The sequence below is a fragment of the Amblyomma americanum genome, chromosome 9 (assembly GCF_052857255.1).
Source record: "Amblyomma americanum isolate KBUSLIRL-KWMA chromosome 9, ASM5285725v1, whole genome shotgun sequence".
Lineage (NCBI taxonomy): Eukaryota > Metazoa > Arthropoda > Arachnida > Ixodida > Ixodidae > Amblyomma > Amblyomma americanum.
The window spans coordinates 137,031,614-137,059,327 of record NC_135505.1 but is presented as its reverse complement, the minus strand read 5'-3'; the positions used below and the strand labels follow the sequence as shown (position 1 = coordinate 137,059,327).

Genomic DNA, 27,714 nt, shown 5'->3' with positions numbered 1-27,714 from the left:
ATAATGCCTAACACTAAATATATGTTCTATATTTGCCCCTTTGAAGAGTGCGGGTTATCGGATTACCCACGACTGATTATCAATGGATCGGCAGCAGTTCCAGGGCAGTTTCCGTGGGTGGTAAGAAAACAAGGCCATTTTTGTTGTTTACATAGCTTCAAGACATCAGCAAAAAACGTTAGAGGTCTCTGCGGTAACCCGCATTGGTGGAATGCGAAAGCACTGACGCCTCCTCCTTTCTCTTTGCCTCTCTTTGCCCCTCTTTGCCTCTTTTTGCTTCACTTGTCCCTTCTCCTCACATTTACTCGATTAAGCACTGATGTAAATTCATCCAATTTCCCCAATTAAAACTATTAATTGTGTTAATTCATCAAGTTCCATCAATTACTCATTTTGAGATTTCAAACTTGACGCCACGCTTTGTTTTCAAGTTTGGCGTCACGCGTTGGCTCCGCCCGCACTTCCGATTTTTTTTCAAATTTGGCGCCACACGGTGCCCTGGCTCCGCCCACTTTTTGGACATTTTTGCCTCTAATTAACTAATCACTCTATCGACATAATTTTTTTTGCGCACCATCCTCACATAATTCTCTTTCGATCAATACCATTCGTCTGGCGCTACCTCTTCTAAGTTCGTCACAACTGCTGCAGACACGTTTTGCGGACACGACCTTGTCGACATAGCCTAGTAGTAAGGCTTTCGCATTAATAAAGACGTTGGACAATTTGAGCCTACTGATCAATGCCCAGATCTCTCGCTTTTGGGAACCCCATCTGCTTTTAGATCATTGTGGAATGCAGCATCGCGAGACAAGTTTGGCCGCACAATCCTATAAAGGCATCAAACTTAGCAGCATTTGGAACTACAAAGCGATCCCCTTTCAAATCAATGCGCACAACTATCTTATACCTATGCCTATGCAACCTATACAACCTACTTGCGCGCTCCTTATGTAGATAGGGGGCACGCACTCGTATGGCATGGCAGGGTACTGTATAGGAAGATGCATTCAAGCAAAATACCACTAGCATGAATTCATCTAAACGCTTGGAGTATTCTGCTCACACTGAACGGTGGCGTGCACGTTCACATACTCAAATATCCACGAAAAACAGGGAATGATACCTTGCTGGAACTGTGGCTTCGAAGGAGATTCTTCTAGCTCGTAAACGATAAATGAAAACTAAAATAAAAAAGCTGAAAGGCCAATAAAGAAACAGTGCCTGAAACGAGCGCCTAGTCAGTGAATAAATTAATCGTGTTCAGATATGCCTGTAACCCGCCGCGGTGGCTCAGTGGTCAGGGCGCTCGGCTACTGATCCGGAGTTCCCGGGTTCGAACCCGACCGTGGCGGCTGCGTTTTTATGGAGGGAAAACGCTAAGGCGCCCGTGTGCTGTGCGATGTAAGTGCACGTTAAAGATCCCCAGGTGGTCGAAATTTTTCCGGAGCCCTCCACTACGGCACCTCTCTCTTCCTTTCTTCTTTCACGTCCTCCTTTATCCCTTCTCTTATGGCGCGGTTCAGGTCTCCAACGATATATGAGACAGATACTGCGCCATTTCCTTTCCCCAGAAATTTATTATTATTATTATTATTATTATTATTATTATTATTATTATTATTATTATTATTGTCCGTGTAATTTTTCCCGTAGTTTGTTACCCTCATTGATGGGCAGACGCAGGATTGGTGAAGAAATTTAATATTCACGGTGTTGTTTGCATTTTAACGCACTGGTATGTTGTTTTCACTACATATACGTAGCACAAGAACGGCTAAAGTGTTTTTAATTTACCGAATTACAGGTGCGGGTTAGGACGTTCCTGACTCCGAATTTGGGCTTTGGATGCGGGGGAACTATCATTACCAGGCGTCACGTGCTCACAGCCGCGCACTGCGTTAAAATGTGAGTTGTTAAAACTATAGTGAATATAAATTGTTAAAACATGGCTTGCACAAGAATTGCTTTAAATTACCGTAATGTAACTTTTGTTTGGGCAAGCATAGAACGGTGCTGGTATGGCCTCAATATGTTGCAAATATAGTCCGGCATTGCAGTGGCAAACGCGTCGAATATACGCTGCGTAGCATGCAGCAATGTGTAACGTCAGCCCAAAAATTGATCGTTTTTCGTGTTTCAGGGCATTTGTTGCGTAGAAATGTTGTGGTTTTATCCAGCTGATTTGTTTTGTTGGAATAAATCTGGCATAAATCGGATAAATTGAAAATGATAAGTTCAAGAAGAGCTATTTTTGTATTAGTCTATACATATTAGTGCCGCGAATGCATTAAACCTGCTTTAAGTAAGTGCAAACGTTCACATCCAGATGTCAACGAAAACATGGTAAGCCATCATGAGGCTCGGAAGTTTTGGGATAGTGCCACCAAAGCTAACACATCAGAAGTAGAGGCGAGCAAGGGAAGAGTACCTAAAGTACTGGTGGCGTAAAATTTAATAGAAATGCTCAGAGCCGAACAAAAATAAAAATAATGCAGTTTCAAACATAGGAAAGAAATCGTTGATAAAAGGATGAAATAGAGTAATATTGAATGTTATTAAACGCATAATAAAATATACGAATCAAATTGCAAGGCTGTGGAGCGCCGGCTACCACTCCTATTCAAGATTGGTGCCAACAACATCTATTTATGTATCGTATTTCGACATTCCGAGCTTCAGACTGTCTTCTAGCGCACTTACTCAAGAGCTCATTTCATTCTTGAGAGCTTAAGATACAGAAAAATTCTATTTCTTCAGCACTTCTTGAAATGCGCCAGTATTCGGTATCGGTACTGAGCTGTGACACAGCCCGGTTCTATCATGAATTGTATTCCGCATTCTCTTCTTATCAGGGTGAATTCACAACGAAGTATCCGGAAAATATCTCGCACAAAATTTCCCCCGTCTTGAAAACACAACGGCGCTGTTTCTGCAATCATTTTCTCCAAACTACTATGGGCGTCTTGCTGAAGAGAAGTTCTGGGACGATTTATGCAGAATAAAACTTGGCGTCGAACTGAGCTCTTGTAAACGTAGGCACAATCTGTCGAGGTGGGGCGGCCAGTGTGAAGATTTCATCTTCTTGGCGGATTTACGTGCTTTGGAAGGTTTGCAAGGGTTTTCTACAGTAACACGTTAAAATATTTATATATAATATTCATATTATTCTTCGGTAACTAGTAAACTAAAAAATGCAGTTAATTTCAGATGTTTATTACGGTTGCAAGGTGAACACTGACTCGAGAAGTCCGGTTTTTACAATTTTACAGCATATAATATCGACAAATGATTAAAATACGTTTCTCTACGTTCAAATAAAAAAAGTTCGACATTCTCATTCTTTAACAACTTACTCGTACATTACGTTTTCTGCAGCCATAACTTCTTGCAGTACTTAATGGCATTGATACAAGCGTCAGATGGTTTCAAGCTCAACGCCACTTCATCGCTGGCGTAGCAAGTTCCACAAGGCTGACATCAAGATTACGACAGCATAGAGCGGCCTCATTCTTTGCCTTTTCGGTATATTCAGAGGCGCGGTTTGTTATGAATTAGCATTAAAGCAACACTGATAACGCATTGAGCCACTGTCGCTGTTGCTCAGGTGTTACCGGAAGGATATCTTTTTTAGTTTTGATAGCACTCCCCGCGTAAAGCAAATGCCCTACGGTTTATCTGTTTCCCGCGTATGGTGCATGCGTCAAAGGCTAGCTGTCCCCTTATAATATGCAACGTTTTCCACAAGCTTCAACCTCCTCTTTGACTAAAGGGAGTGCGGGCCTGATAAGGTTGATTGATTGATTGATTGATTGATTGATTGATTGATTGATTGATTGATTGATTGATTGATTGATTGATTGATTGATTGATTGATTGATTGATTGATTGATTGATTGATTGCTATAAACCACACGTGCAAGTGTTGTTCTAAACGGTGGTATATTTTTTTCTCGCGCCTAGAGAAGGGAAAAAGGTGCTCAAGGTTGATGTCCTATACGGTGACCCGGACGTCACAAGAGCCACACAAGTCGATGTCGAGAAGTGTCTGCCTCATCAGGATTATAACGAGAAGCCTCCTGTCAATGACATCGCCATCTTACTGGTACTTATCGCAGTCAATGTTTAATTTATCGTGCTTTTTTATTACTAAGAAATGGTAACTGCCCAAGCTCTAAGGCTTCAGTTTTAGACAAATTACTTGAGCCTCTGAAGTGTAGAATATTTCCTTTCACGGTTTTTACAGACCAGGACTGAAAAAAGGAACTAGAACATCAAAGTAATCACAATGTTGTGCGAGATGACTTGTGAAGATACGTATAGATATGGGATGTAGTCTTCCAAACCAAGGCTCCTATTTCTTCTTATATACTTCATGGCTGCAAATGCTCAATAATTACACTATAGTGAATTTATAGAAATCTACATGCATGAATCGCGAACGAGAAACATTGAGCTGTAATTAGATTACTAATTCAGGAAGTTATCGGACTCTTCGCTCTAATTGATTAATTACGCCATCTAACGCCTGAAAAAGAAGTAACTGATTTTTCAGCGTCAATGAGGCTAAAATAGTATTTTTTTAAACAAGTTCCAAATTTAACTTAGTGGCTGTCATGAGAGTTAAGTATGATCGTTTTATGCTCACAAGCTGAGATCCTCATGTTTTCGTCAGAAAGTGTCCAACACAGTAGGTTACAAATGTCTGCAACGGCTTGCCTGCATATTAAAAAGTTATTGCACTTATACATGAGCCGGATTTCGGAAATTTAGGATGCAAGAAAAAAGAATGCTTTTTCAACATTTTCTTAGTGCCAGTATGTCTGGATATTTCCGAACGACAGCGTATCGCATGAATCTCCAATCCAGACGTGCCCTTACAAAATTTTCTTTACACTCTCTAAAACGCTATCCTCAGACTTTTGCCGATAAAATTTGTACCGTTTGAAGACAAATCGTAAAGACTAGTCTACAGACAATACAAATCCTATAGACAGTGCATAGACAAACAAGATTTACAACCACACATTTTAGTAGACCTTCGTCTAAAGACAATCTCTAGACTATGAATAGACAAAAGCAAATATTTATTGGAAGGCAATCGAGTCTATAAAAAGTAGAAGTTTCTAGACCTTATTTCTAACTGTGGCTGCACATCCAAGGCGTTGTACATTGTAGGAAAACTGCGCTTCAACTGAGCAATAACTGCGGCTTTTTAGTGGCCTCAAATTTAGCTGTCCGTTAAATTTATGAAAATCGAGTCATCTATTGTGCATAACTGGGCTTCTTTGATGTCTCATGTGTACTACTAATGCATCTTTGGTTTAGTTCTGTTGTAAAATTTTAAAGAGTCTATATGAAAACGATAGAGGTCGTGCCATTTCGTCTCTCGGTAAACACATAGGTGTTTCCAGAAAAAAAGCTTTATATGGTGATTGAATAATTATGTCAAAAGATGTTACACTTCATCTTTCAAACTTCTTCAATGCCCGTCTAGTGTGCGTTTTTCTGTTCCGCTTATGCGCATTAGAAAAATAGTAGTTAATATTCAAAGCCAGATAGCCCCTTACGACACTTCAATATTTTCTCTCTAGTTTTTCAAAAAGTATAAAAAAATGAAAAGAACAACTACTGCCCGCACTTGTGCTGTCATTATAACATTAGAACTTATTAAGTGATCATATGACTTACTGCGGAGTTTTGTGCAGGTGAAGGAACCTTTCCAGTTTTCTGACACAGTAAAGCCCGCCTGCCTCCCACCAGGAAAATTGGACATTGCCGGAAAAAGAGCTGTTACTCCCGGCTGGGGTATGACTTTACCAGGTAGAAAACTACTATTACAACAGCGCCACACTAATGATTTTCAAGCAACTTTTGTATCTGCTCGACGTGGTAATAAACTTGCAGTTTCCTATTGACAAAAATACATACATACATACATACATACATACATACATACATACATACATACATACATACATACATACATACATACATACATACATACATACATACATACATACATACATACATACATACATACATACATACATACATACATACATACATACATACATACATACATACATACATACATACATACATACATACATACATACATACATACATACATACATACATACATACATACATACATACATACATACATACATACATACATACATACATACATACATACGTACGTACATACGTACGTACGTACGTACGTACGTACGTACGTACATACAGGAATTTTATTGCAAGTTTACCCTTTCCTCTAACGCAGAGTCCTTTCCGGTGTAAATGTCACAAGTTTGAATCGAGACACGGGAAATTTTGATATGCAGTTTGCTCAGCAACAACAGGAAAAGAGCTCTGAAACAAAATTTTTCGAAGAAAAAATTGCATGGGAGTTTCAGTGTTCTTTAAAGCCGCTCAAACCAAAGGACCGTTTGTATGTCTAGCTTTCCTTAACTGCACCAACTATCTAAGGTAGCGCCACCTATATGACACAGGTAGCGTAAAAAGCGGATGTCAATAAATAACGCGTTTTATTTTACAAGGACCAATACTGAGGAGTAAGCACACAAGTGGGAGGAAAAGGGGTTATTTTTATGGCATACACGATGGAAGTCAACAGCATACATGACGGAAACCAACGAATAAAACAATTGTTCAGAAAGCGCGGCAACGTCCAACGGCTGCCCTTGCAAGATCAGAAGTAACTTCAGTGCTCGGCCTCTGTGCATACTCTCACGGAATCACTACGGCATTTTGAAGCGAAAAGCTTCACTACGCTGGGTAAACCAGTCGTTGCGTAGGCCGGTGAATGACCTTGAACGACCTTCAGCCCAACCATGTTTGCTCCGTATGACCATATATATGTAGTACAGCTAAGGTGTCGAACCTTTGCCTGCTGACCTTGATCTATGACATTTAGTTGAACTTTGACCTTTGATTTGGGTTTACCTCTGACTTTTGACATTTGACATTGGCTGACCTTCGGGTTGACCTTTGACCTTAAGAACATTCGATGGGGTGATATGAAGCCGCGTAATTACATCCGATGGAGGTGTCGTAAGACCATATGATATCACGTCACAGCCACGTGGTCGTGTGGGTATATAGAGAACGGCTGTCGCGAGCGTGTAGCGGGGCTGCCATGGACGAGCCTCAGACGCTTAGCGAGCGTGCTTGCTTTTTGCTGAATTCCAGGGTTAGCCAAGTTAATAAGCCACTGCCAACTTCTTTTATTTGCGACCCAGGTGGGCCGTCAACCAACCACCTTCAGTACACGACTCTCAAGGTACTGCCGGACATAATCTGCTGGATGGTCTACAGAAATAAGTTCAGGCAGGGCAGCATGCTCTGTACTGATAACCGCCTCTCTACGCCGTGCCAGGTAGGCTTTATCATTCAAGACCCAAGATGTCTGTATTGTTATTTTGTTGTAGAAGAATGAACCACCCGAAATCGAAGCGGTTTCTGAAATAACCACGGAAATGAAAGGCTATAGACGCTTTCCGCAAGAGAAAAATTCATGCCGCCGCAGTCTGGAAGACGAAGTAACGAGCATTAGCTGTTTGGTGGGCGACATCTTGGATTTATAAGTGACGTCACCAATCAATAACCAATTGTATATATCAGTGACGTCAGCAATCACCAATTGGGTTACTATTGATTTCCCATGGCGGCCGCCACCTTGGATTTATAGATGACGTCATCAATTGGAGGCTATCTTGGATATACCAGTGACGTCAACAATCAATGTCCAATTCGTAATACTAATGACGTCATCAATCAATCACCAATTGGTTTGCTATATCGATTTACTATGGGTGCCGCCATCTTGAATTCCTTCGACTGAAAATTTCACGCCGAAGGGAGGTGGTAGCAGACCCCAATAAATCGAGAAACGTGATGAGCACGAGCCAACGCTCTTAAAAATTTCTAGGTAAAAGTTTTACAATGAGATGACCTCAAGGTATTTTTACAGAGTTAACTTTATGCGTACTTTGCGACAGTCGTCCCCGCTGCCTGCTCGAAGTGGTGCCATCGCATTAGTATTCCATAAGCTGAACTTCAGTTCAAGATTTGGTGGCAAATGATCGTCCTCCACATGTTTGCAAGGGCCGAAAAATTAAGAGCTGCTAAAAATATCGCCCCTGGAGTCAACTTAGCCTCTGGCAGTATTCCTTCTTGAGCTGAAGATTTATTACCAATGTATGTGTATCTGCACTTCAAATCAAGTTCAACGGACGCTTAACGAAAACAAGCGGTGAGAAGTTGCAAGAAACAAAAATAAAATCGAGTTCTCTTCAGTGTGCCTTTCAACGTCGGCGCATTCGAAGTGGTCTGCTTAATTCTGGAGCAACATTTTGGTGAGGCCAAGGTAATAATACTTACCAATGTGTGAGAAATTCAAACAATTCCAGTTATTTAAAAGCTAATTCTTTAAGGAATGATAACCTAAATTAATACGTTTTTCTCCTCACCCCACATTGCACTTTATTTAAACCACCTAAGCGCAATACTTCCTGCGTCTTTTCAACGCAGACTTTCATCAAGTCTGCGTTGAAACCGAATGCGATGAAGAAAGGTTTAAGGTAGCCCCGCGCCAACGATCACAAATATTTTTTTAGACAGTCTATAGACTTTCTATAGACAAGAGCCGCCACGGTGGCTGAGTGGTTATGGCGCTTGGCTGCTGGCCCGAAAGACGCGGGTTCGATCCCGGCCGCGGCGATCGAATTTCGATGGAGGCGATATTCTAGAGGCCCGTGTACTGTGCAATGTCAGTGCACGTTAAAGAACCCCAGGTGGTCGAAATTTCCGGAGCTCTTCACTGCGGCGTCCCTCACAGCCTGAGTCGCTTTGGGACGTTAAACCCCTTTAAACCCATAAACCCTTTCTATAGACAAGGCCTAGAGAGCAATCTATAGGCAATAGAAATCCTATAGACAGTCTATAGAGAATCGGTAGATTTATGGCCATACACTCTTAGTTGACTTTTGTCTATAGAAAGTCTATAGACTATAAGTAAACACGGATAAATATCTATAGCAAAGCAATGTAGTCTATAAGAAGTCTATAGAATATTTTTGTAAGGGTCAAGAGGCAGAACTATAACGGCACCCACTTTCCCACACCATTTTCTCAAGCGTGCCAGCCCAAATGGTGCAAACGCTCCGGGTTGAGGCACAAAATCTTACTCTCTCGATTCAGGATAAGCTAAACCAGCCATAAAGGAGTTTATATTACCACCAAACTTATTGCTGAAGTAAGAGTTAATACTTTCCTCTCTATTTTACAGGGCGACTCTGGAGGTCCGCTGTTCGTGAAAGTCAACAAGGAGCGTTTCGTGCAAGCCGGAATCACATCTTTTGGCGACGAGTTTTGCCGCCGTATTCCGGGTGTCTTCACCCGTGTGGACGCCTTCATGCCCTGGATAAAAGAGAACATTGGAAACCACATGGCCTACGAGGACGTTTCGGTATATGCGCCTCCGATAGACCCAGCTGTTCCGTTGATGGAACCGTATGCATTTTCCTCGGAGAGCACGGATCACGACCTATCCGAACCATACCTCCTGTGGTGAAGCTTGTTTTCGCACAAAAAAAAAATAAACTTCCTACCGTAAATATACTTTGCGAGAGGTAGCCTTCATTGCTCAACAATCCCACCGATGATTTTAGTATATGGCAAATGAAATACTGCGCGTTTATTTAAATTTCACAAGCGTTTTGTTTTTATAAGGGCGAATGTGTTGTTTTGCAATGGGGGGCGTAAAAAGTTCTCATTAAAGGTGATCCAAATGCACCACCGTGTTGCGGGACCTGAATATTGAGTGTAACTTGAGTTTGTGGAAAACAGCAAGATCGTGTTCCGTCTTCTGCATTTGCATTGGAGCTAAAAAATATCTAACTGCGTACGTTCACTTTATTCCGCTACAGCTAAGCAGTTGTGGGGGAACAAAATTGTAGGGCATTTTATTGATCTCTTGGGCTTCTTTCAACATTTATGAAAAATGCTTCTAGGCAGGAATTTTGTTTAAAACTTATCTTTGAAGTGATTTCTCTAGTCCTCCTTTCCTCCCTCACATTTCCAGCTTCGCTCGGTATTTTCGCAAAATTTGTTTCCTGGGTAAAAATGTTGCAAAAACTTGCTTATACAGGGTACGCATTTTGTATCGTAAAACTTCAAGTATTGCTCGTTTTTCTTTTGTAAATTTTACCGATTCCATCAGTTTCCGATTAATGCAATCCTAAAGGTAACTGTTGGAAGGAGGTGAATAATTTCCAGAGGTAATTAAAACACTTCGTTATTCGTATGATAACGTGAACAGCTATATTCTTATATTTCATCAATGGACCCCACAAAAGGCCAGTGAAGGCAACATCTACGAAATACTCATAACCTTTTTCTTTTCCTAATTTCCTGAGATGAAGTAAGTGCACCCTGTATAGTATTGCGAGGCACGTGACTCCGCCTTGGACTTAAAACAAGTCTCTGCTCCTTTATTTCCTGCGTCGCCGGAGAGATGCCTGACTGCTCGATATGACGAACTGCACGAAAGGTACTTCCTCAAGAAACATGCGTAAACTATTCCGACGTAAAACAGTAAGAATAGTGATTGTCCCTCGAAGTTGTGACATTTTGACATTGTGCAACGCCTTTAGACAGTCCAGGACGCCAAAAAATCCCCGCAGGAGAAGACTTCTAAATCAAATGTTATAAAAGAACGAATACTCATATAACCGTCGAACAACCATTTACGAAGACATCACGTGATTGACCATGCATGCAAAAACTTATATTCTGCTTCCGCCGTAGCAACGAAGGAGCTATGACATAACCTGGCCACATAATTTGCTTCTCCGGGAATTTTTCGCCACGACGACGACGCCGATTATGACGACGCAGCATTTCCTACAGAATAAAAGTCTTATCGGTGTTGTGTTAAATTAGAACACACGGCGAAACACGCTCCCATTTAAGTCATACATTGAACGAAACTTGCTTTGTCTGCCTAATGCCTTCACAACCCAATCGACGCATTCTGCGTTTTAATGCGAAAGCATTTCTAGGCTATGTCTACGGGGTCGTGTCACCAAAGCATGTCACCAAAATGGTTTATGGTTTATGGGCGTTTAACGTCCCAAAGCGGCTCAGGCTATGAGAGGCGCCGTAGTGAAGGGCTCCGGAAATTTCGACCACCTGGGGTTCTTTAACGTGCACTGACATCGCACAGTACACGGGCCTCTAGAATTTCGCCTCCATCGAAATTTGACCGCCGCGGCCGGGATCGAACCGGCGTCTTTCGGGCCGGCAGCCGAGCGCCGTAACCACTCAGCCACCGCGGCGGCGCACGTCACCAAAATGTGTCCGCAGCGATTGTGACGTTCTCAGAAGAGGTAGCATGAAACGAATGGTTGTCATCGATGGAGGATGACGTGAGGACTATGCGCAGAAAAGTTTATGTGAATAGGATGATTAGTTAATTACAGCCAATATTGTCAAAGGAACGTCTAAATAGTGTGGACGTCGATATAGTGAGCGGACGGGAAAACAGCCGTGGACGGCAAAATAGCGAAAAGAAAAGCAAAAAAGTGAAAATAAAGTTTGAAATGAATTGAAATGTGATGAGTGATAATTAGTCAAACAAAAAGTTTCATTGACATAGATAAATTAGCTAATAATTTAGAAGCAAACATCAATCGACTCAAAAAGAGGCAAATAGAGGAGACGAGTGTCATCGAGGCGTCAATGTTTTCGCATTCCGCCAATGCGGGTAGCCGCAGTGATCTCTTAACTTTTTTTCCTGTGCGAATGACCGGTGTCTTAGAGTTCCACTCACTAAAATCTGCTGAGCTCCTTGACAAAACATTTGTGTTTGAGAATTGAGCCAATAAAGAAATAAGCGAGATCCTTGATATAAACATGCGGAATTAGGTCACAATACAGAATATCTCCAAAGCAGTATCATGGTGTGATCGCTTCTCGATGCTTTGTCTCAACGAGTGTACAATTTTTGGTAAATACAACCCTTTCTCATTTCACTCGACAAGAGACGGAACCACTGCCGGTAGGTTCCAATACCAATGTGCATTGTGACTGTGGATGTGGAATGTGCATTCTGAACTGTTAGCTCATACGCCATGCCGCACTCTTTGAAAGACCCTTCCCACTGGAGAAACTCGACCGCCTTACCACAGCAATGCTGCAGAGGTTCAAAAATACGTCTGCCTTCGATGGTACCGAATCCAAATCTAGAACATCCCGGTCCCCCACAGGTTGTTCTGCCACCGTTGTGACAGGTGCGGTCAGGCTGTAAGGTTTACTAGTGTGCTGGTATAGACGGATTATGGGACGTAATGAGCCTCTCACTGCAGGGAATTGTCTAAAATCTTGCCAGCAGAATCATCATCATCGAGAACCCTGGTTACATTCACCACAGAAAAAAGTCTTTTCATTGTTTGGCAATACGCCCTGTCATTTATGGGCCGCGATAACGTCACAACAAATTTTCTTGTGTAATCTACCAACCTGACTCTTTGCAGAGAGAAATATGAAATTCGTGGATCACTCAACAGACTACATAAATTTGCTTAAGGAGGTGAAATTTTTAGCTTCATAGGCGCAAGATCTAAAATACTGAGCCGTAAAATTTGGTCGACTTAGCTTTCTTTTCAATGCAGCATTACAAGAAGCTTAATGTGCAATCATTGGTTATAGAAAAATTTAAGGTTATACAGAAATTGGCTTAATCGGTCGGAACGCGTAAGTCTTTTGTGGCGAGAGAAACACAAAAAATCCCCCTTTAGAAAGGCCCTTCGTTCTCTAATTAATTATTTTCAAGCACCTAAAGCAGAAAGGGGGCACGTATTTTTTTACTGACGATTTGCGAGAAGTAAGCGTCTTTATTAACGTCGAAGGCTGAGCCATGCATCGTATTAACACTCATTTACAAAAATTGGCTGTAATGCTGTTTTTTTTATAGCGTTGTTTATTGCCTCTGGGCATAAGGGGAGCTGGGAAGAAAAGAGAAAAGAAAGGAAAGAAAGGAGGTGGTGGGTGTTAAATGAAGCAGGAAAGATGTGCCGATCTAATGAAGGCGAGGAGGGAGCGGTGATGTGGCCCCTGCGTGCAATCAATATATGAGGACGGGTTGTTGGATGGAGACCCGCTGCTGCCAGGTAGCGAATTCTAGTTGGCTTCAGTGCCGGGCAAACCCACAACAAGTGGTGAATGTCAGCCTCAGTGTCTTGTGAGTTGCAGACTGGACATCCTAGGCGGGGATATAAGTGGCGAAATTGAGGCCACGTCCAAGTTACGGCAGGGGCGAGGGCGACCCCGACCCGGATCCTTCGGAGCACTACCTCCTTTGCACGGGTAAAACCGCGGAGGAGGGTTATCGCACACGGAGGGACGAGAGCACGTGTGCAGCGCCGGAGGTGTCCCTTTCTTGTGAGAAGGAGAGTAGCATCATCCATACTGAAGAACTGAGGCATTTATGTGGGTACGGTTGGCAAGCGGGTTGCAGAACCTGCAGATCTTTGTGAATTGAGTAGGTCCCGTGGGACCCACTCAATTCAAATGGCTTGCGGGGCGCGAACCGCCAGGCGATGTATATTCTGGCACATTTCTGGGCTGCGGCTGACGCGTCGGAGTAGACGAGTTGCTTGAAGGGCGTCAGTACGGATGATAATGTGGCCTCTAGGGAGCAAGGTAACTGCGACTACAGAACGAAGCGCATCTTGTATAGCAAGCAGCCAAGCACAGAAGGAAGTAGGGGGTTCCGCGAATCGAAACCTGGCCGTCTTGTTAAGTGCAGGCTGCCTGGGACAGTAAAGTGCAGTCGTCGTTACACAGCCCTGGAGACTGGCATCAACATATATAATAATTGAGCCGCAGGGTAGGTGACTATCTTGTTCCGCGATTCGCTCGCGAAGGGACGATGCCGCATAAGGTGAGGTTGGTCGACGTATATCGGTAGGTTTGTTGTCGCTGAAGTGCACAAAGTCCCTTGGAGGAAGAACTGACGGTGGCGGCGACAGTATGGTGTGCGATAAAGCAAAGGTCAGTAGCGCTCGCGGTGAATGCAAAAGGGTGGCCTTAAGGCTACGAGCATCACGGAGCTGCTGCACAAGCTCGTCAAGGGTATTTAACTGAGCATTTTCTTGAAGTTCCACGATCGGCGTGATGCGTGGAAGGCAAGTGACAGTTCTCACAGCCTCTCGATTGACGGCTTCCAGATGATCCCACTGAGCTCTGGTTAAGTGTTGGAACTGTGCTTGGTAAATGAGGCGCGGTTGCCAAACCGCTTTCACCAAATGCCGTGCGACATGGGAGCGAGCGCCGCCGCTTTTGGGAGCAATACGTCTGATTAGGCCCAAAGTCTGCAACGCCTGCTTTTTAGCCTGAGAAAGCCAGGCAGTACTCGTTCCGGACTGATGTATCGACAAACCCAGAATTTTCAATGTCGAAGATTCTTGAACTAGGGTTCCAGACAGTTGGAGACCGATTGGAGTGGAAGCGAGTTTACGGCGTCCCCAGCGGTTGGTCACTCACATGAACGTAGTTTTTCTCACTGAAAGCTGTAGGCCGACAGACATAGCGTAATTGGCGATAATATCTAAGGCTGACTGTAGGGCCGCCGCTTGAGTTAGCAGGTCATGGTGAGTGCTCCATACCGTGGTATCATCGGCGTTGAGTAAGAACTTAACGTCAGGGACATAATGTAAGCGCCATGCATGAGGAATGAAGGCAATATTGAGCAGTGTTGGTGACAGCATCGAGCCTTGGGGTACACCGCGAACAGATTCAAATGATCCTATGGAGTCACCACCGAGGCGTATGGCAAATTGTCTGCCTTCAAAGAAGGATTTTATAAAATTGCATTCTCGAAGAGGGAAATGCAACATGTCAATATAATGCAAAATGGCGGCATGACTTATATTATCGTAAGCCTTTTCTATATCCATCGCGAGGACTGTGCGTACACTGTGGCTGCGAGTTGATGACAGAACTTGCGACGCCAAGACAGCCAGTCGATCTTCAGTGCCGATGAATGGACGGAAGCCAATTTGGCCGGGGTGGTAGAAACTGGGGTGCTCCAGACACCACGAAAGTCGTGTGGCTAACATTTTCTCTGTCAGCTTGCACAGTGTTGATGTTAGAGAAATGCTACTAACAACCTTTTTGTTTCTTAAACGCAATGACCTTTTACAAATATAAAGGTAATGTAAACATCTATGACCACCAGCGTTGTGGACAAGTCAGTTTAACGCTTGCCACTGCGATGGAAGATAAATCGGGTCCAGTGTTGGCAGGTGCTACCGTCTCTGACGACGCTAAGACTCCGCGTTATCGGGGAAACTGTCAAGGCCAGGTTGACCCGGTTCAAGGGTCAAATGGCGTGAATCCGAGGTGTGTCCATATACTACATAGGGCACATCTTGAGGCGAATAGCTGATGATGGGATGGGAGAGGGAGATGCAGGATTCTGAACAGTCTCATTCAAGATGATTCTTTTCGTCTGTGTCATGTTCAACCGTCCAGTTTTAGATTGTCGAATAATTCTTTTGGGTCGCAAATTATTATTTTTTTGTTCTTGTTGAGACGGAATTTCCTCGGTGTCATGTTAAAGGACTATCGTGAAAATCGCGCTAATAGCGCAGTTATGCTACCAACAGCCTTTTTGCTTCTTAAACGGAACGACGTTTTACAAATATAAAGGTCATGTGAACATCTATGGCCACCAGCGTTGTGGACAAGTCAGTTTAACGCTTGCCTAAGCGGTGGAAGATAAAACGGGTCCAGTGTCGGCAGGTGCTACCATCGCTGACGACGCTGAGACTCCGCGTTATCAGGGAGACTGTCAAGGCCAGGTTGGCCCGGTTCAAGGATCAAACGGCGTGAATTCGAGTTGTGTCCATATACTACATGGGGCACATCTTGAGGCGAATAGCTGACGATGGGATGGGAGAGGCAGAGGCAGGATTCTGAACAGTCTCCTTCAAGATGATTCTTGTCGTCTGTATCATGTTCAACCGTCCAGTTTTAGATTGTCGAATAATACTTTTGGGTCACAAATTATTTTTTGTTCTTCTTGAGACCGGAATTTCCTGGCTTTCAAATGAAAGGACTATAGTTCAAATCGTGCTAATAGCGCAGTTATGCTGCTAACAGCCTTTCTGCTTCTTAAACGCAACGACGTTTTACAAATATAAAGGTCATGCAAACATCTATGGCCACCAACGTTGTAGACAAGTCAGTTTAACGCTTGCCTCTGCGATGGAAGATAAAACGGGTCCAGTGTCGGCAGGTGCTACCATCGCTGACGACGCTGAGACTCCGCGTTATCGGGGAGACTGTCAAGGCCAGGTTGGCCCGGTTCAAGGTCCAAATGGCGTGAATCCGAGGTGTGTCCATATACTACATAGGGCACATCTTGAGGCGAATAGCTGACGATGGGATGGGAGAGGCAGAGGAAGGATTCTGAACAGTCTCCTTCAAGATGATTCTTTTCGTCTGTATCATGTTCAACTGTGCTGTTTTTGAGGGTGTGTTTTGGAGAGTTGGGCTCCTCAGAGCCTTTTTCATCTTAAAATCAAGGATATTGTACAGCTATAAATGCATTGCAAACCACTACTACCACCAGTTTTACGGGCAACACTGTTTAGCGCTTCCGTCGGTGGTGGGAGATTTCGAGATGATTATTTCCCCGTGTATCATTTTCTACTGGGCAGTTTTGGTGAGTTGAAGAATATTGTTTTGCATCGCCAGGGCACTGTTATTTATACCGTCGGGTGCTCAGCAATTATTCAAGTAGAACGAAGACTTAGATCTCAGTAAGAGGGACCTCAGCATATAGTTCGTCCTAACGCCTCTAATATCTAGAAAAGCTTTCTTTTTCTATAGACGCTATCTTCTCCATCTATGACTACTCCCTATTCTTCACATTCCTCGTCTAAATGCACCTATATACATGCCGTAGCTATGCGTAGATGTGAACATAAAGATGTGAGTTCTTTAATGTAATTCAGGTCAACGCTATATTTTTGTCTGGAAACAGGAAGAATTAGAAGAAGCCTTTTAATTAAGTAAACAATGCACAGGTGACGGCTCTGTGATGCGAGAAATCTTCGTTAGCACTATTGGTTGTGCGTTTCGCTTTTAACATTGATCGCCTTCCTATTGCTTCTCTGAATTTGCTTTCTCCGGAGAAATCTGGCTGGTAGGGGCCTCCTGAAGGGTAGAAGGGGGAGAGGGGAATTGGGTGGAGGGACGCAGGTAGGAAATGCAGCTTTTATCCGGAGATGCACCCACCAGAGAGTGCCCCGGAGGAGGCGCCTCCCGGGCCCGGAGGTAGTGAACGTTCTCAATCTCTCCACCCTCACCAATTCCCTACTTTCATCTTGCTTACTTGGCCTATTTCTTTGCTGAAACGTTTTTCAGATCAACCGGGCCAATCCTCTTTACGACGCCACCTGTCGCAGCTCCTGTGCCTCGACAATTTTTTCAAGTCCTCGTTCTCTATCTCACTACCCTTCCCTCATCACACCGTTTAGCCCTCACCGGTGTTTCCTTCTCGGAGGAAAGGCCCTATTGAACAGCTGTCAATGATGAACGCATTTCCCACACGAAGACGAGTCCTCTTACCCCAACTTTTGCTCGCGGACTTAGTCTCCCTCTCAACCACTGTTCACTTTCTTTTCTGCTGTCAAGAATCTCACACCGCCCCCCCCCCTCTCTCTACTGCGGATCTTTTAAAAATAGCGTCCAGCGACAACCATTAATAAGTTGTAGAGCGCGTCTTTTGCTGAAATAAACAATAAACGTTTTTTTCGCGCTGAAGTCTGTTGTCTACCGTTTTACAGCTCCAAAAATATACTAGAGCATCGAAGACAACGCCGTTATCACTACAGCGAAGAATTCACGGTGCAATTGTACTAAAGTAGAAGGGGGCGATGCATGACAAAGCAGCACTCTATGACACCTGTGACACGTTGCACTGTGATTTTTTCCTGGCCACCATAGCAAAGCATGCTAAATATAAAACTGCATACCGAGTCGCTGTGGCGGCTTTCACGGCCTCGGCATTTCCTCTTGCGTGTTTGGAGTGAGGCGCTTGTATTAGACGTTGCTGAGACGTTTTCGCCTTTACACAACGTAAGCCTTACCCTTCTAACTGACATTTGCAATATTACTGCTGCTGTATTGCACCATAAATGTTTTGCAGTGCCGGTATATTCATCTCTTCTACATTAGTTCAAAAAGTTTTGGATCAATATATCAGCAGCCGTCTTTGCTGTTGTTATTATTGTAGTAATTTTTGACTTCAAGCTCACTGACTCGCACACACAGCGAGAAAATCGGGGTAATGCATTTCTTCATAATGTGACACACGGTCATGTTCACTGCCCTGAAATGTTAACAGCTTCAATCAGATATGACATAAGAAAAACTGCTGGGGTATAGTGGCTACAGCTGGTGTATAACGAGGCTCATAATGTGAACTTGCGACGTCACTGCTCTACAGAGGAGGTAATTCCGCTAACCTGTGCAAAAACCTGTGTCTTTAAGAGCACTTCCTGCATTACAGACAGTAAGCATGCCCGACCCCCTTCCAAATCTTTTCAGGTATATAGTCAATAATAAGCGTTTGTCTATAAAGCTTTTGTAGATCGTCTATAGACGTACCTTGTAATAACCAGCAAATTACTCATTGGCATCCACCCAGGCGCAGCCATTCTGCTAAAATAAAATCCGTACACACATCTATACGTATCTTATAGATAGTCTACGGCATAATGGTTGAAGCCTTTTGTAGACAACACACAAACTGCCTGTAGTAGATGGATTTAATGCCTTCAGATTTTTGTACTCGTTTGATTCTAAAAGGTATTTGTGCTTTTAAGTTCTGAGATACTTCAGCTCTCTGCAAGTGTCATTTTGTCACCGTTTTGAACTGGTGCTCTACGCCCTTAAAAGCCACTATGCGCGCTTTAATAACGCTTGCGATTCGCTGCCGAGTTACATAGCGTTGTCTAGCGTAGCTGCCAGATTTCGCCTTGTGCCTGCTAAGTTTTGTCTTTGATTGCAGGCGTCTGTGTTCGCGAGCTAGAAACATTTCCTTGTGCGTCATGGTTAACATCCTCGGAGTGAGCTTTCTGCTAGCTGCCGGCCACTTGGTAGGTATCACAGTCCTTTCGCAACACTGCACATATTCTACCGTAAACTGACCTGTCACATACATACACCAGAGCAAAAGAAAATTTCATATCAACTATTACAGAGAAACGCTAATGGACACTGATAGCGCACTCACTGTTGTCAACAAGAAGTTCAGACAACCACAACCTTCTCCACGGGATAGTGAGAAGTATGCTTAAATAATTGAATAAATAAGAAAATAAATAAAAACGCAGGACGGCTTTAAGCCCGATTGATGACTAAACAAATTAAAATGAAAGTTAGCTGAGCATACGTCTACTTTTTTCTAAATAAAAATGACCCTAATAGCATTTGACCGCTATGGTTACATGCATACCGTTCTATACTTGTCTTATGGACAGTGCACATTTTCTAAAGTCTCTGATGCAACCTCAGTCTGCGAGTCTGCTCGGGTGGGACTGAGCAGTCACAAAAAGAGAAAAGTATACTTCGGGAAGAAAATTCGTTTTAAAACACTGCCCAGAGTTCCGTTTAAATCTGCGACTAGTACACCCTTCTTGAGTTCGTTTTGTGTAGTCTTTCTTTTCTCGGCTAGCAATCAATTTTTATCCGCGTGTCACAATTTCCTATCATTTTTTTTTCAAACTTCAACTTAACAAATATGTTCAAAACAACGCTTCAAAGTTTCGGTTCATGGCATTGCATGCTAACGCCATGAGGCAGCAATACTAAAGGAATCCAAGAAGCGTACTTCCTTTACTTCGATCTCTGCGGTACAGCATTTTTACTGCAGCCTACGTTCTTCAAGCCATTATACCACGCACTTGCTTTATTTGCTTACATAAAAAGTTCATGAAGTTCACGAATTTTTCTCGTCACCTCTTCTGCTGTGCATCTCTTTACAATTGGACGCATGTCTACATGAATATCTAATATTTTTTCAGCTTTCTGCTCAGGAACTTGAACTAAACGAAAAAGGCAAGTATTGCAAGGCAACTTCAAGTCCCAAGTAAGGTCACTCTTGCAAATCTTGTAATATAATTCTTGTTCAAAGAAGGCCTATCAAAGGCCCCCGTTTTTGCTCACGTAAATAAAACTGCGCACAACTGAAGGCATTATTGAGGACTGCGTAGTAGACTGCGTAGTAAGGTGTCTACGGCTTGCGAAGGATAGTGTTGAACACGGCGGGGGGGGGGGGGGGGGGGGGGGGGTTGTTTTGTATCAGGTGCAATCCTGGTGATAATGATGATGGTGCTTGCATTCAAGGTTGCGGCCAAACTATCTCGCAGTACATCGTGAACGGGACGCTTGCAAAGAAGGACCAGTACCCCTGGATGGTGAGATTAGACTTTTCAAGTTTGTTTTGGATCCCGCGCCAATCAGCACCTGCCTCTCTAACTACAATTTTAATTTTGAAACTCCTTTTCATAATTTTATTTCCCGGCGAACTGAAAGTTCTGAGCGCTACTCCCTCGGCGCCCAGAAATTCCCGCACATTCATCCCTGTATACTGCTGCTATTAGAAGCAGTCCTTCATGGAATGCAGTGCTTGCTTTGAAAAGTGACGTTAACACCTGCGAATTCCTCGCTACAAGTGAAGCTGCACTCTACAAATGAAGAAAGCAATTCCGCCTATGAAGGAATCTGCCCAACTGCATCACAAAAATAGGAGGTGGTTGTTAGCTCGGGTCAGATTTGTTGTCCCAGCTTGGCAATACAGGCACTTACGTCCCTTATCCAAATGGTCTATGGACTGCCTATAGACGTCTTATAGATTCTATTGCCTTCCTATAGATATTTCCTTTTGTCTATTCTTAGCCTTTAGAGTGTCTTTAAAGAAAAATCCACTAAAATAGTATGGCCATGAATCTATAGATTGTCTATAGACTGTCTATAGGTTTTGTATTGCTTATTGACTAGTCATAGGATTTGTCTACAGAAAGTCAATAGACCTTATAGAAAAAAGATTATAGATAGTAAAGGAACTCTTCTAAGGGGCTACCCTAGCTCTGCATATCTAAGCAAGTGCCCCGCGGAGAAAAATGAAGAAGCTAGCGCGTCTAAGTTAAAAAGCAAAGCAGGCTGCACGGGACTTATATTAACAGTCTGGGCTCTAGCATGCCCACTAGTCTCAGCCAGTGTCTTCTATTAGGGAAGCCAATAACCTTAATAGAAATTAGGAGCAATGTTACACTGAATCAAGATTCGACTCCGATGTGTCGTCATGCTAAATTTAACCAGTTACAGTGGCTGCGGTGCTTGGCAGCTGACCGGAAATACTCGTGTTCAATCCCGGCCACGCCGGCCGAATTTCGATGGCGAGAGGAAATGCGAGTCTCCCGTGTACTGCACGATGTCAATGCACGTTAACGAATTCTTTGTGAAACAAGGTGCTATATAATTGCTTGTCGTCCTGTTTTTTTTTTATGTGTACCAATGTTTCGCCTTGTTTCACAAGTTAACATGCAGAACCAACTAGCTCGGAAACATACCTTAATAAATAGTCCCAAGTGGTCGAAACTATTCGGAGCCCGCCACTACTGCGTCCCTCATAGCCGCCTCAGTTTCGTTGGAACGCTAAACGCCCATAAACTCTAAAACTAGTTAGCAATCTGAGGTGGCAATGTGAGATAGAGTTGATCGCACTCCAAAAATTATCACCTCGATGCTAAAATCAATGACAGCGGAGGGTGGGCAGTTTGTTGTACATAGCAGAAAAGGTTCGATGCAGTTATCTCTTCACTGTGTTAGTCTCCTTTCCATCAATTGCACATGGTGCCTGAACTGGCGACGTTTTTGTTTCCTGCAGGTGTTCCTGAAGGTCCACTTTCCGTCGTTTGACTCTAGATGCGGAGGAAGCATCATAACCAGGCGCCACGTCCTTACTGCGGGCCACTGCACATTATTGTGAGGTTACCCAGGTTTCGGAGTCACTCAATGACCTCATTAAGGTCCATATAGTGATGTCATTATATTTGGGTATTTCAGGCTGTTATGACAAACTCTGAGACCCCAAATGACGAAAGATAGCGTTAACGAATGTAACGCTGACCGCGAACTCAACTTCATGAAATTCGAAGCGTTCTCAGAGCCACTGGATTTTGTGACACGGTGTACCATCGAAAGAATGGAGTGTTGTCCAGATGAACGCATAAAATAGGGAGAAAATTGGAATAAATATATTGAAGCTTTCAAAACGAGAAAAACATTATGGTTACCCGCCGCGGTGGCTCAGTGGTTAGGCAGCTCGGCTACTGATCCGGAGTACCCGGGTTCGAACCCGACCGCGGCGGCAGCGTTTCGGTGGAGGCGAAACGCAAAGGCGCCCGTGTGCTGTACAATGTCAGTGCACGTTAAAGATCCCCAAGTGGTCGAAATTATTTATGACGATGATGATGATATCCTCAGGCTTAATGGCACATACCCACGGCGGGGGATTGGTTCTGGAGCCCTCTACTACGACACCTTTTTCTTTTTTCTTATTTCACTCACTCCTTTATCCCTTCCCTTACGGCGCGGTTCAAGTGTCCGCCGAGATGTGAGACATACTGTGCCATTTCCTTTCCCCAAGAACCAATTTTCAATTATTTTTTTCTAGGAAGGAAAAGAGTAAACTGAAACGATCTCTTTATGCACCTGAGTGGTTACAATACGAGATGTAAGATGCCCCAGAATTGCCTGCATATTTTCTGTATCTACCAATAAGCATGGGTTCGGGTTATAGCGGCCAAGGCAGCGCTAATGCTTGAACGAAAGCAGAACAGGACAGCGCTAGTGAACAAAGAGCTCTGCTGCACAGGAACTAAAGAAGAAGAGAGGAGATACAGCGCTTGCCCATCAGTCTGCGTTTTAGTGAACACAGTCATCTTTAGACGCCAGAAGCATCTGTACTGCAGTCTTGACCTGACTGTATTTCTCTCCGCATGCTCTTTTACAAATGTTGCCAGTCTAGGGAAGGAAGTAGTCAAAATAGACGTCGTCTACGGGGAAACAGATATCAACCGAGGCACCAAGCTCAAGGTGGTGAAGATACGACGCCATTCCGAGTACAGTGCAGTCCCGTTGTTCAATGACATTGCAGTCCTGCTGGTACGTGCTTTTTTTATATATGACAGTTTGGCCTTGCAACGCATAACCGTAGAGTGGTCAATAGCCACAGTAGACGACTTCAAAACTGCGCGCCTTCTGAATAAAGTCTTCGTCCTTCTCCATGCAATGAGTATCAGTCAGGATTTGAAGTTCTCCCTATCTATGTTCAGGGTTCCGGCCAAAGTAAAAAACGACAAATTTTTACAAATCGTTGCACTCCATTCCTTAATACGAAGCTGAGTCACTTTATTTTTTAGAGTGTTTTTCAATATTCCACATAGTCCCGATTTCAACGCAGGCATTTCCCCCATCGGTGGGGAGGCTTGAAAATACCACTTCTCTGTAGCGCCCCAGTCCAGCCTTGTAGACGCAGTGACGCAACGCTGCAAGGTTCACTTTTGATGTCACGAATCTTTGGCCTCGTATTTGTCTCAAAATATTTGAATAAGTTGAAGACAGATGGAGCCAGATCAGGGAGAGTGAAGAATTTTCAACCCCACTGCGCCATGGGGTTCCGCCGTGCTCCACCAATTTCCCTTACAAACATAGTATATATACAGTCTATAGATTTTTATAGACTATATTGCCTTCCTAGCATTTGTCTATTCATTGTCTGTAGACTGTCTATAAAAAAGTATAATAAAAGTGTATGACCATAAATCTATAGACAGTCTATAGGGTTTTTTTTTGCCTATAGACTTTTCTAGTGCTTGTCTATAGAGAGCCCATAGACTTTATAGACAGTCTATGGACAGCCTATAGACTGTCTAATTAAATTTTTGTAACTCCCATTCATGTGAGCTTTGAGATTGGCGCGCAAAAATTTTACATCATTACTTCTGTACGATCCTGGTAATTGTGCATCATCGGTATTCTACCGCTACAAGGATTACAAGGCCACACTGCAGTCGTGCCGAAAAGGGAAGAATGGCTATCGCTAAGAATAGTCAAGAACGGTATCACCCACTGGAAACATGTAGTTTTAATTCTGTGAGGTCCTTTCAGTCGGCAAGAGTTATATCGGTTTGCTGTGTGAGTGTACAAGATGCTGAGTGCTAATGTCAGTCAGTGTCCAATAAGCCAGTTCGTATACAAACGTGTTGCATACTACAACGTTGCATGTTGCATACTACCACACTGACATAACCTTTAGCGGCTATGCATTTTAGCCGCTTAGTGCGGATGCTCAAGAACATATTGCGATTTTGTAGCAGAAACAGTAATTAAAAAATCCCAAAGAACAACCCGTCAAAAATACGGGAAACTTGCCATCAATCGTTACATTTAGGCTGTCCCATGCATCCTCCGGGTAAAAAATCGCTTCTGTCTTAAGACGCTTTTTAGACGCCTAAGACCATTGAAAACTTCGCTCTCAAAGTGCCTATTTATTTTTTTTTCCAGGTGGATAAACCATTTCCCTACGCACAGAACGCGAAGCCCATATGTGTTCCCCTGGCACGAACAGATTTCTTCAACAAGGAAGCTGTCGTAGCTGGATGGGGACGCCTCTCCGAAGGTGCGGTTTAGTGTGCCCACAATACCTTTGAGTTGGCAGTTAACTCAGCCAAAAAGCACTTTGGGAAGCTTTGCTGACGGGTGCATCATTCCGACAGTAGCATCCATACAACCAAAATATTAGAGATCGCCAAGAGATTGTCTGACAGAGCTGTACATATATTTACATCGCTAAAAGTCTGTCGTCTCACAATATAACAATGCCCCTCCATTAAACATCTTTCATGGCGGTTGAATTTCCGGAGCCTTTCACTATGGCGTCCCTCGTAGCCCAAGTCGCTTTGGGACGTTAAACCCCCATAAACCATAAATGCAATTAAGTGTGCCCTATTTTTTGCAGAAGAATGTTGAGTTGGGCGAGTTGGATGTAGGTCATTTTGGTGGTATATGTATATATTTTTGCGCTCCTTCTTAATAAAACTTAGTTGCGACACAGCGCTTGTTTTGTCCCCTTTCTGTGTCCTTCGTCCGTTCGCGCTGAATTTTACCGCCAAAATGCCCTATTTTTTTCTGTATTTTTTACGTCGCAGACGGCTTACCTACAGACCGCCTCATGTACACGGTTGTCAAGATCCTACCGAATGACATCTGTGCAGAAACTAACAAGTATCTCGGCTACAGGAAGGATATAAGCTACTGCGCTTATGGCAATGAAACCGGCTCCTGTCAGGTAAGGGCCGCTAGTAAGGAGGGACGTTTTGTGGTGTGCAACACAACACACAAATGCTTCTTAGACATGCGAACTTGTCTTAACGCGGAAGAGAGCGAGAGAGAAATATTTATTATGTGTGCTAGGTGTGAGCCCAAGTGGATGCGCTTAGACTGGAGAATGGCTCAGCATGACAGTTAGGTGGCGTGGTGACGTCACCAAGATCAACAGGGGAGTGGCAGGGGTGTTCAGCGCCGTACTCCTCCCTTGTAAGAAAGAGAATAAGCTTGAACTCGTTACCCAGCGTGGATTGAAACGCTGAACGAATATGCGAACACCGACTGGGAAACAAGGCCCCACCTTTCGCCACAGTTAACCTGAAGTTGGTGGCGTTACAGTCGGCGCTCTGTGGCGATCGACTCGTGCCGCTATGGCGAAAAGGATCATGGCAATCATGATAGACTCATGATCTATGGCGATCGACTGAAGTCAGCTAACTGACTTGATATCGCCGCAGTTTGCATGTGAAAACGGCCTCTGGTGGCTACACGTATATATCTCTTTCAGAGTGTTTTTCTTGCTTATAAAAGTTAAATCTTCAGTGAAAGCACCGTTTTCTTGTGATTACAACATGGTGATATCTCAATTTAGTTCAACTTTTATTTGTGCTGAGTGTTTTGTTTAGCTCAACTAAGTCCAACCCGAGCCATACGAATAGGTACTATAGCGCTAAGCTTCATTGTCTTGTCACCTTGGACCAACTAGCCAATATATCCAAAATCCATGCTATCCCAGTCTAAAAACGCAACAAAAAAGTTTCTGTCGCGAAAACAAACTTTCCGTAATCCTTTTTCCCAAAAACTTGTAGTAAGAACAGAAATGTTTGCCGTTAAAACCGCATTTTTCGTAGTTACTACAAAAAAGTACTACAGATCTATAGACTACAGAAAAGTAGAGCAGAAACAACTACAATACTACAGAAAAATACTACAGAACAACAGAAAAATCTGCCTATGACAAAGCTACAAAATGTTTTGCCGTAACGACAGAAAAATCTGTCGTTACGACAGAACTACGACAAATATACGACAGAACTGTCAAATGTTTTGTCGTATATTTGAAAAGTTCTGTCGATTTTTTTTCCGACCAGGATTGCACTATGGCAAGACAGAAGCGCTTGCTTGCCACTGCGCATACGCGCGTCAGGCACTCGCCTGGTCCTGTATACGTGTGCGCTGGGACGTCTCCGCTACGCTAAAAATTGGCAGTGGATTAACTTGCCTAACCCTGCAATTCAACAAAAAGCAAGGACACTTGCTAAGCGTCTGAGGCTCGTCCATGGCAGCTCCGCTACACGCTCGCGACAGCCGTTCTATATATACAAAGACGACCACGTCGCTATGACGTGTATCACATGGTATTACGGCACCTCCATCGGATCTCATAACGTGGCTTCACATCACCCCTTCGGATGTTCTCAAGGTCAAAGGTCGACCCAAAGGACACCCAATATCAAAGGTCAAAGGTCAGAGGTCAGAAGTTAACTAAAGGTCATGGGTCAAGGTGAGGGGTCAAGGGTTCGACATCATAATTGTACCACATGCGTTCATACACGGCTAACGTGGCTGGGCTGAAGGTCGTTCGAGGTCGTTCTCCGGCCTGCACGACGACTGCTTTTCCTAGCGTAGTGCAGCTTTTCGCTTCAAAACTCTCTGCCATCTTCGCGGAAACGTTGTGTTATACGTCCTCCTTCCAGGGTGACTCCGGCGGGCCACTCTTCGTCAAGGCGGAAGCAGGCGGCTACGTCCAGGCCGGCATCGTCTCACACGGCATGGGCTGTGCCGGTCCACCGGGTGTCTACGTACGGGTGGACGCCTACGCCGAGTGGATTGAGGCGTCCGTACGCTCCGATGAAGGCTACACGGACCTGGATGTGGAAAATGCAGAACAACCGCCGTTGTAGCTCGTTTTCCAATTCTCCTCCTCTCCTGAAGCTGTGTCATATTATGTCGCCATGCGCCGAAGCTTTACAAGTCCAGCTTTCTCGGGAAAAAATTTCGAAAATTGGAAAATTGTAAGACACTGTTATGCTGATATTGAAGGTAATGGTCCATTATTCTGATACGTAGCAAAATCTTTCTTTTAAAGTGTTTCCATCGATCGCATCGCACATTTAAGACTGCCATAGAAAACCAATGGGGAACACTTTTGACAATAGCAGAAACGTGAATAGAAAAAGTTTAGTTTAGTTTACGGGGGTTTAACGTCCCAAAGCGACTCAG

General features: G+C 43.7%; 1 protein-coding gene across 1 annotated transcript; it reads left to right on the top strand.

The window, feature by feature from the left end:
- The first annotated feature begins 3 nt into the window (after window positions 1–3).
- Window positions 4–27,714, top strand: LOC144103712 (transmembrane protease serine 9-like). The gene is made up of 14 exons (XM_077636370.1): window positions 4–120; window positions 1,808–1,908; window positions 3,964–4,105; window positions 5,709–5,823; window positions 7,266–7,402; window positions 9,314–9,594; window positions 19,109–19,196; window positions 20,124–20,157; window positions 20,446–20,516; window positions 21,989–22,086; window positions 23,127–23,268; window positions 24,670–24,784; window positions 25,314–25,453; window positions 27,024–27,714. The coding sequence occupies exons 1-14, from the start codon at window positions 4–6 to the stop codon at window positions 27,393–27,395; spliced, it is 1,953 nt and encodes a 650-aa protein (XP_077492496.1). The 3' UTR covers window positions 27,396–27,714.

Bases quoted from the DNA above. Each gene is read 5' to 3' on its own strand.
- LOC144103712 (XM_077636370.1), top strand. From the start codon at position 4: ATGCCTAACACTAAATATATGTTCTATATTTGCCCCTTTGAAGAGTGC. The intron at 4,106-5,708 runs GTACTTATCGCA...AGTTTTGTGCAG, and splicing joins ATGACATCGCCATCTTACTG to GTGAAGGAACCTTTCCAGTT. The intron at 22,087-23,126 runs GTGAGGTTACCC...AAATGTTGCCAG, and splicing joins GCGGGCCACTGCACATTATT to TCTAGGGAAGGAAGTAGTCA.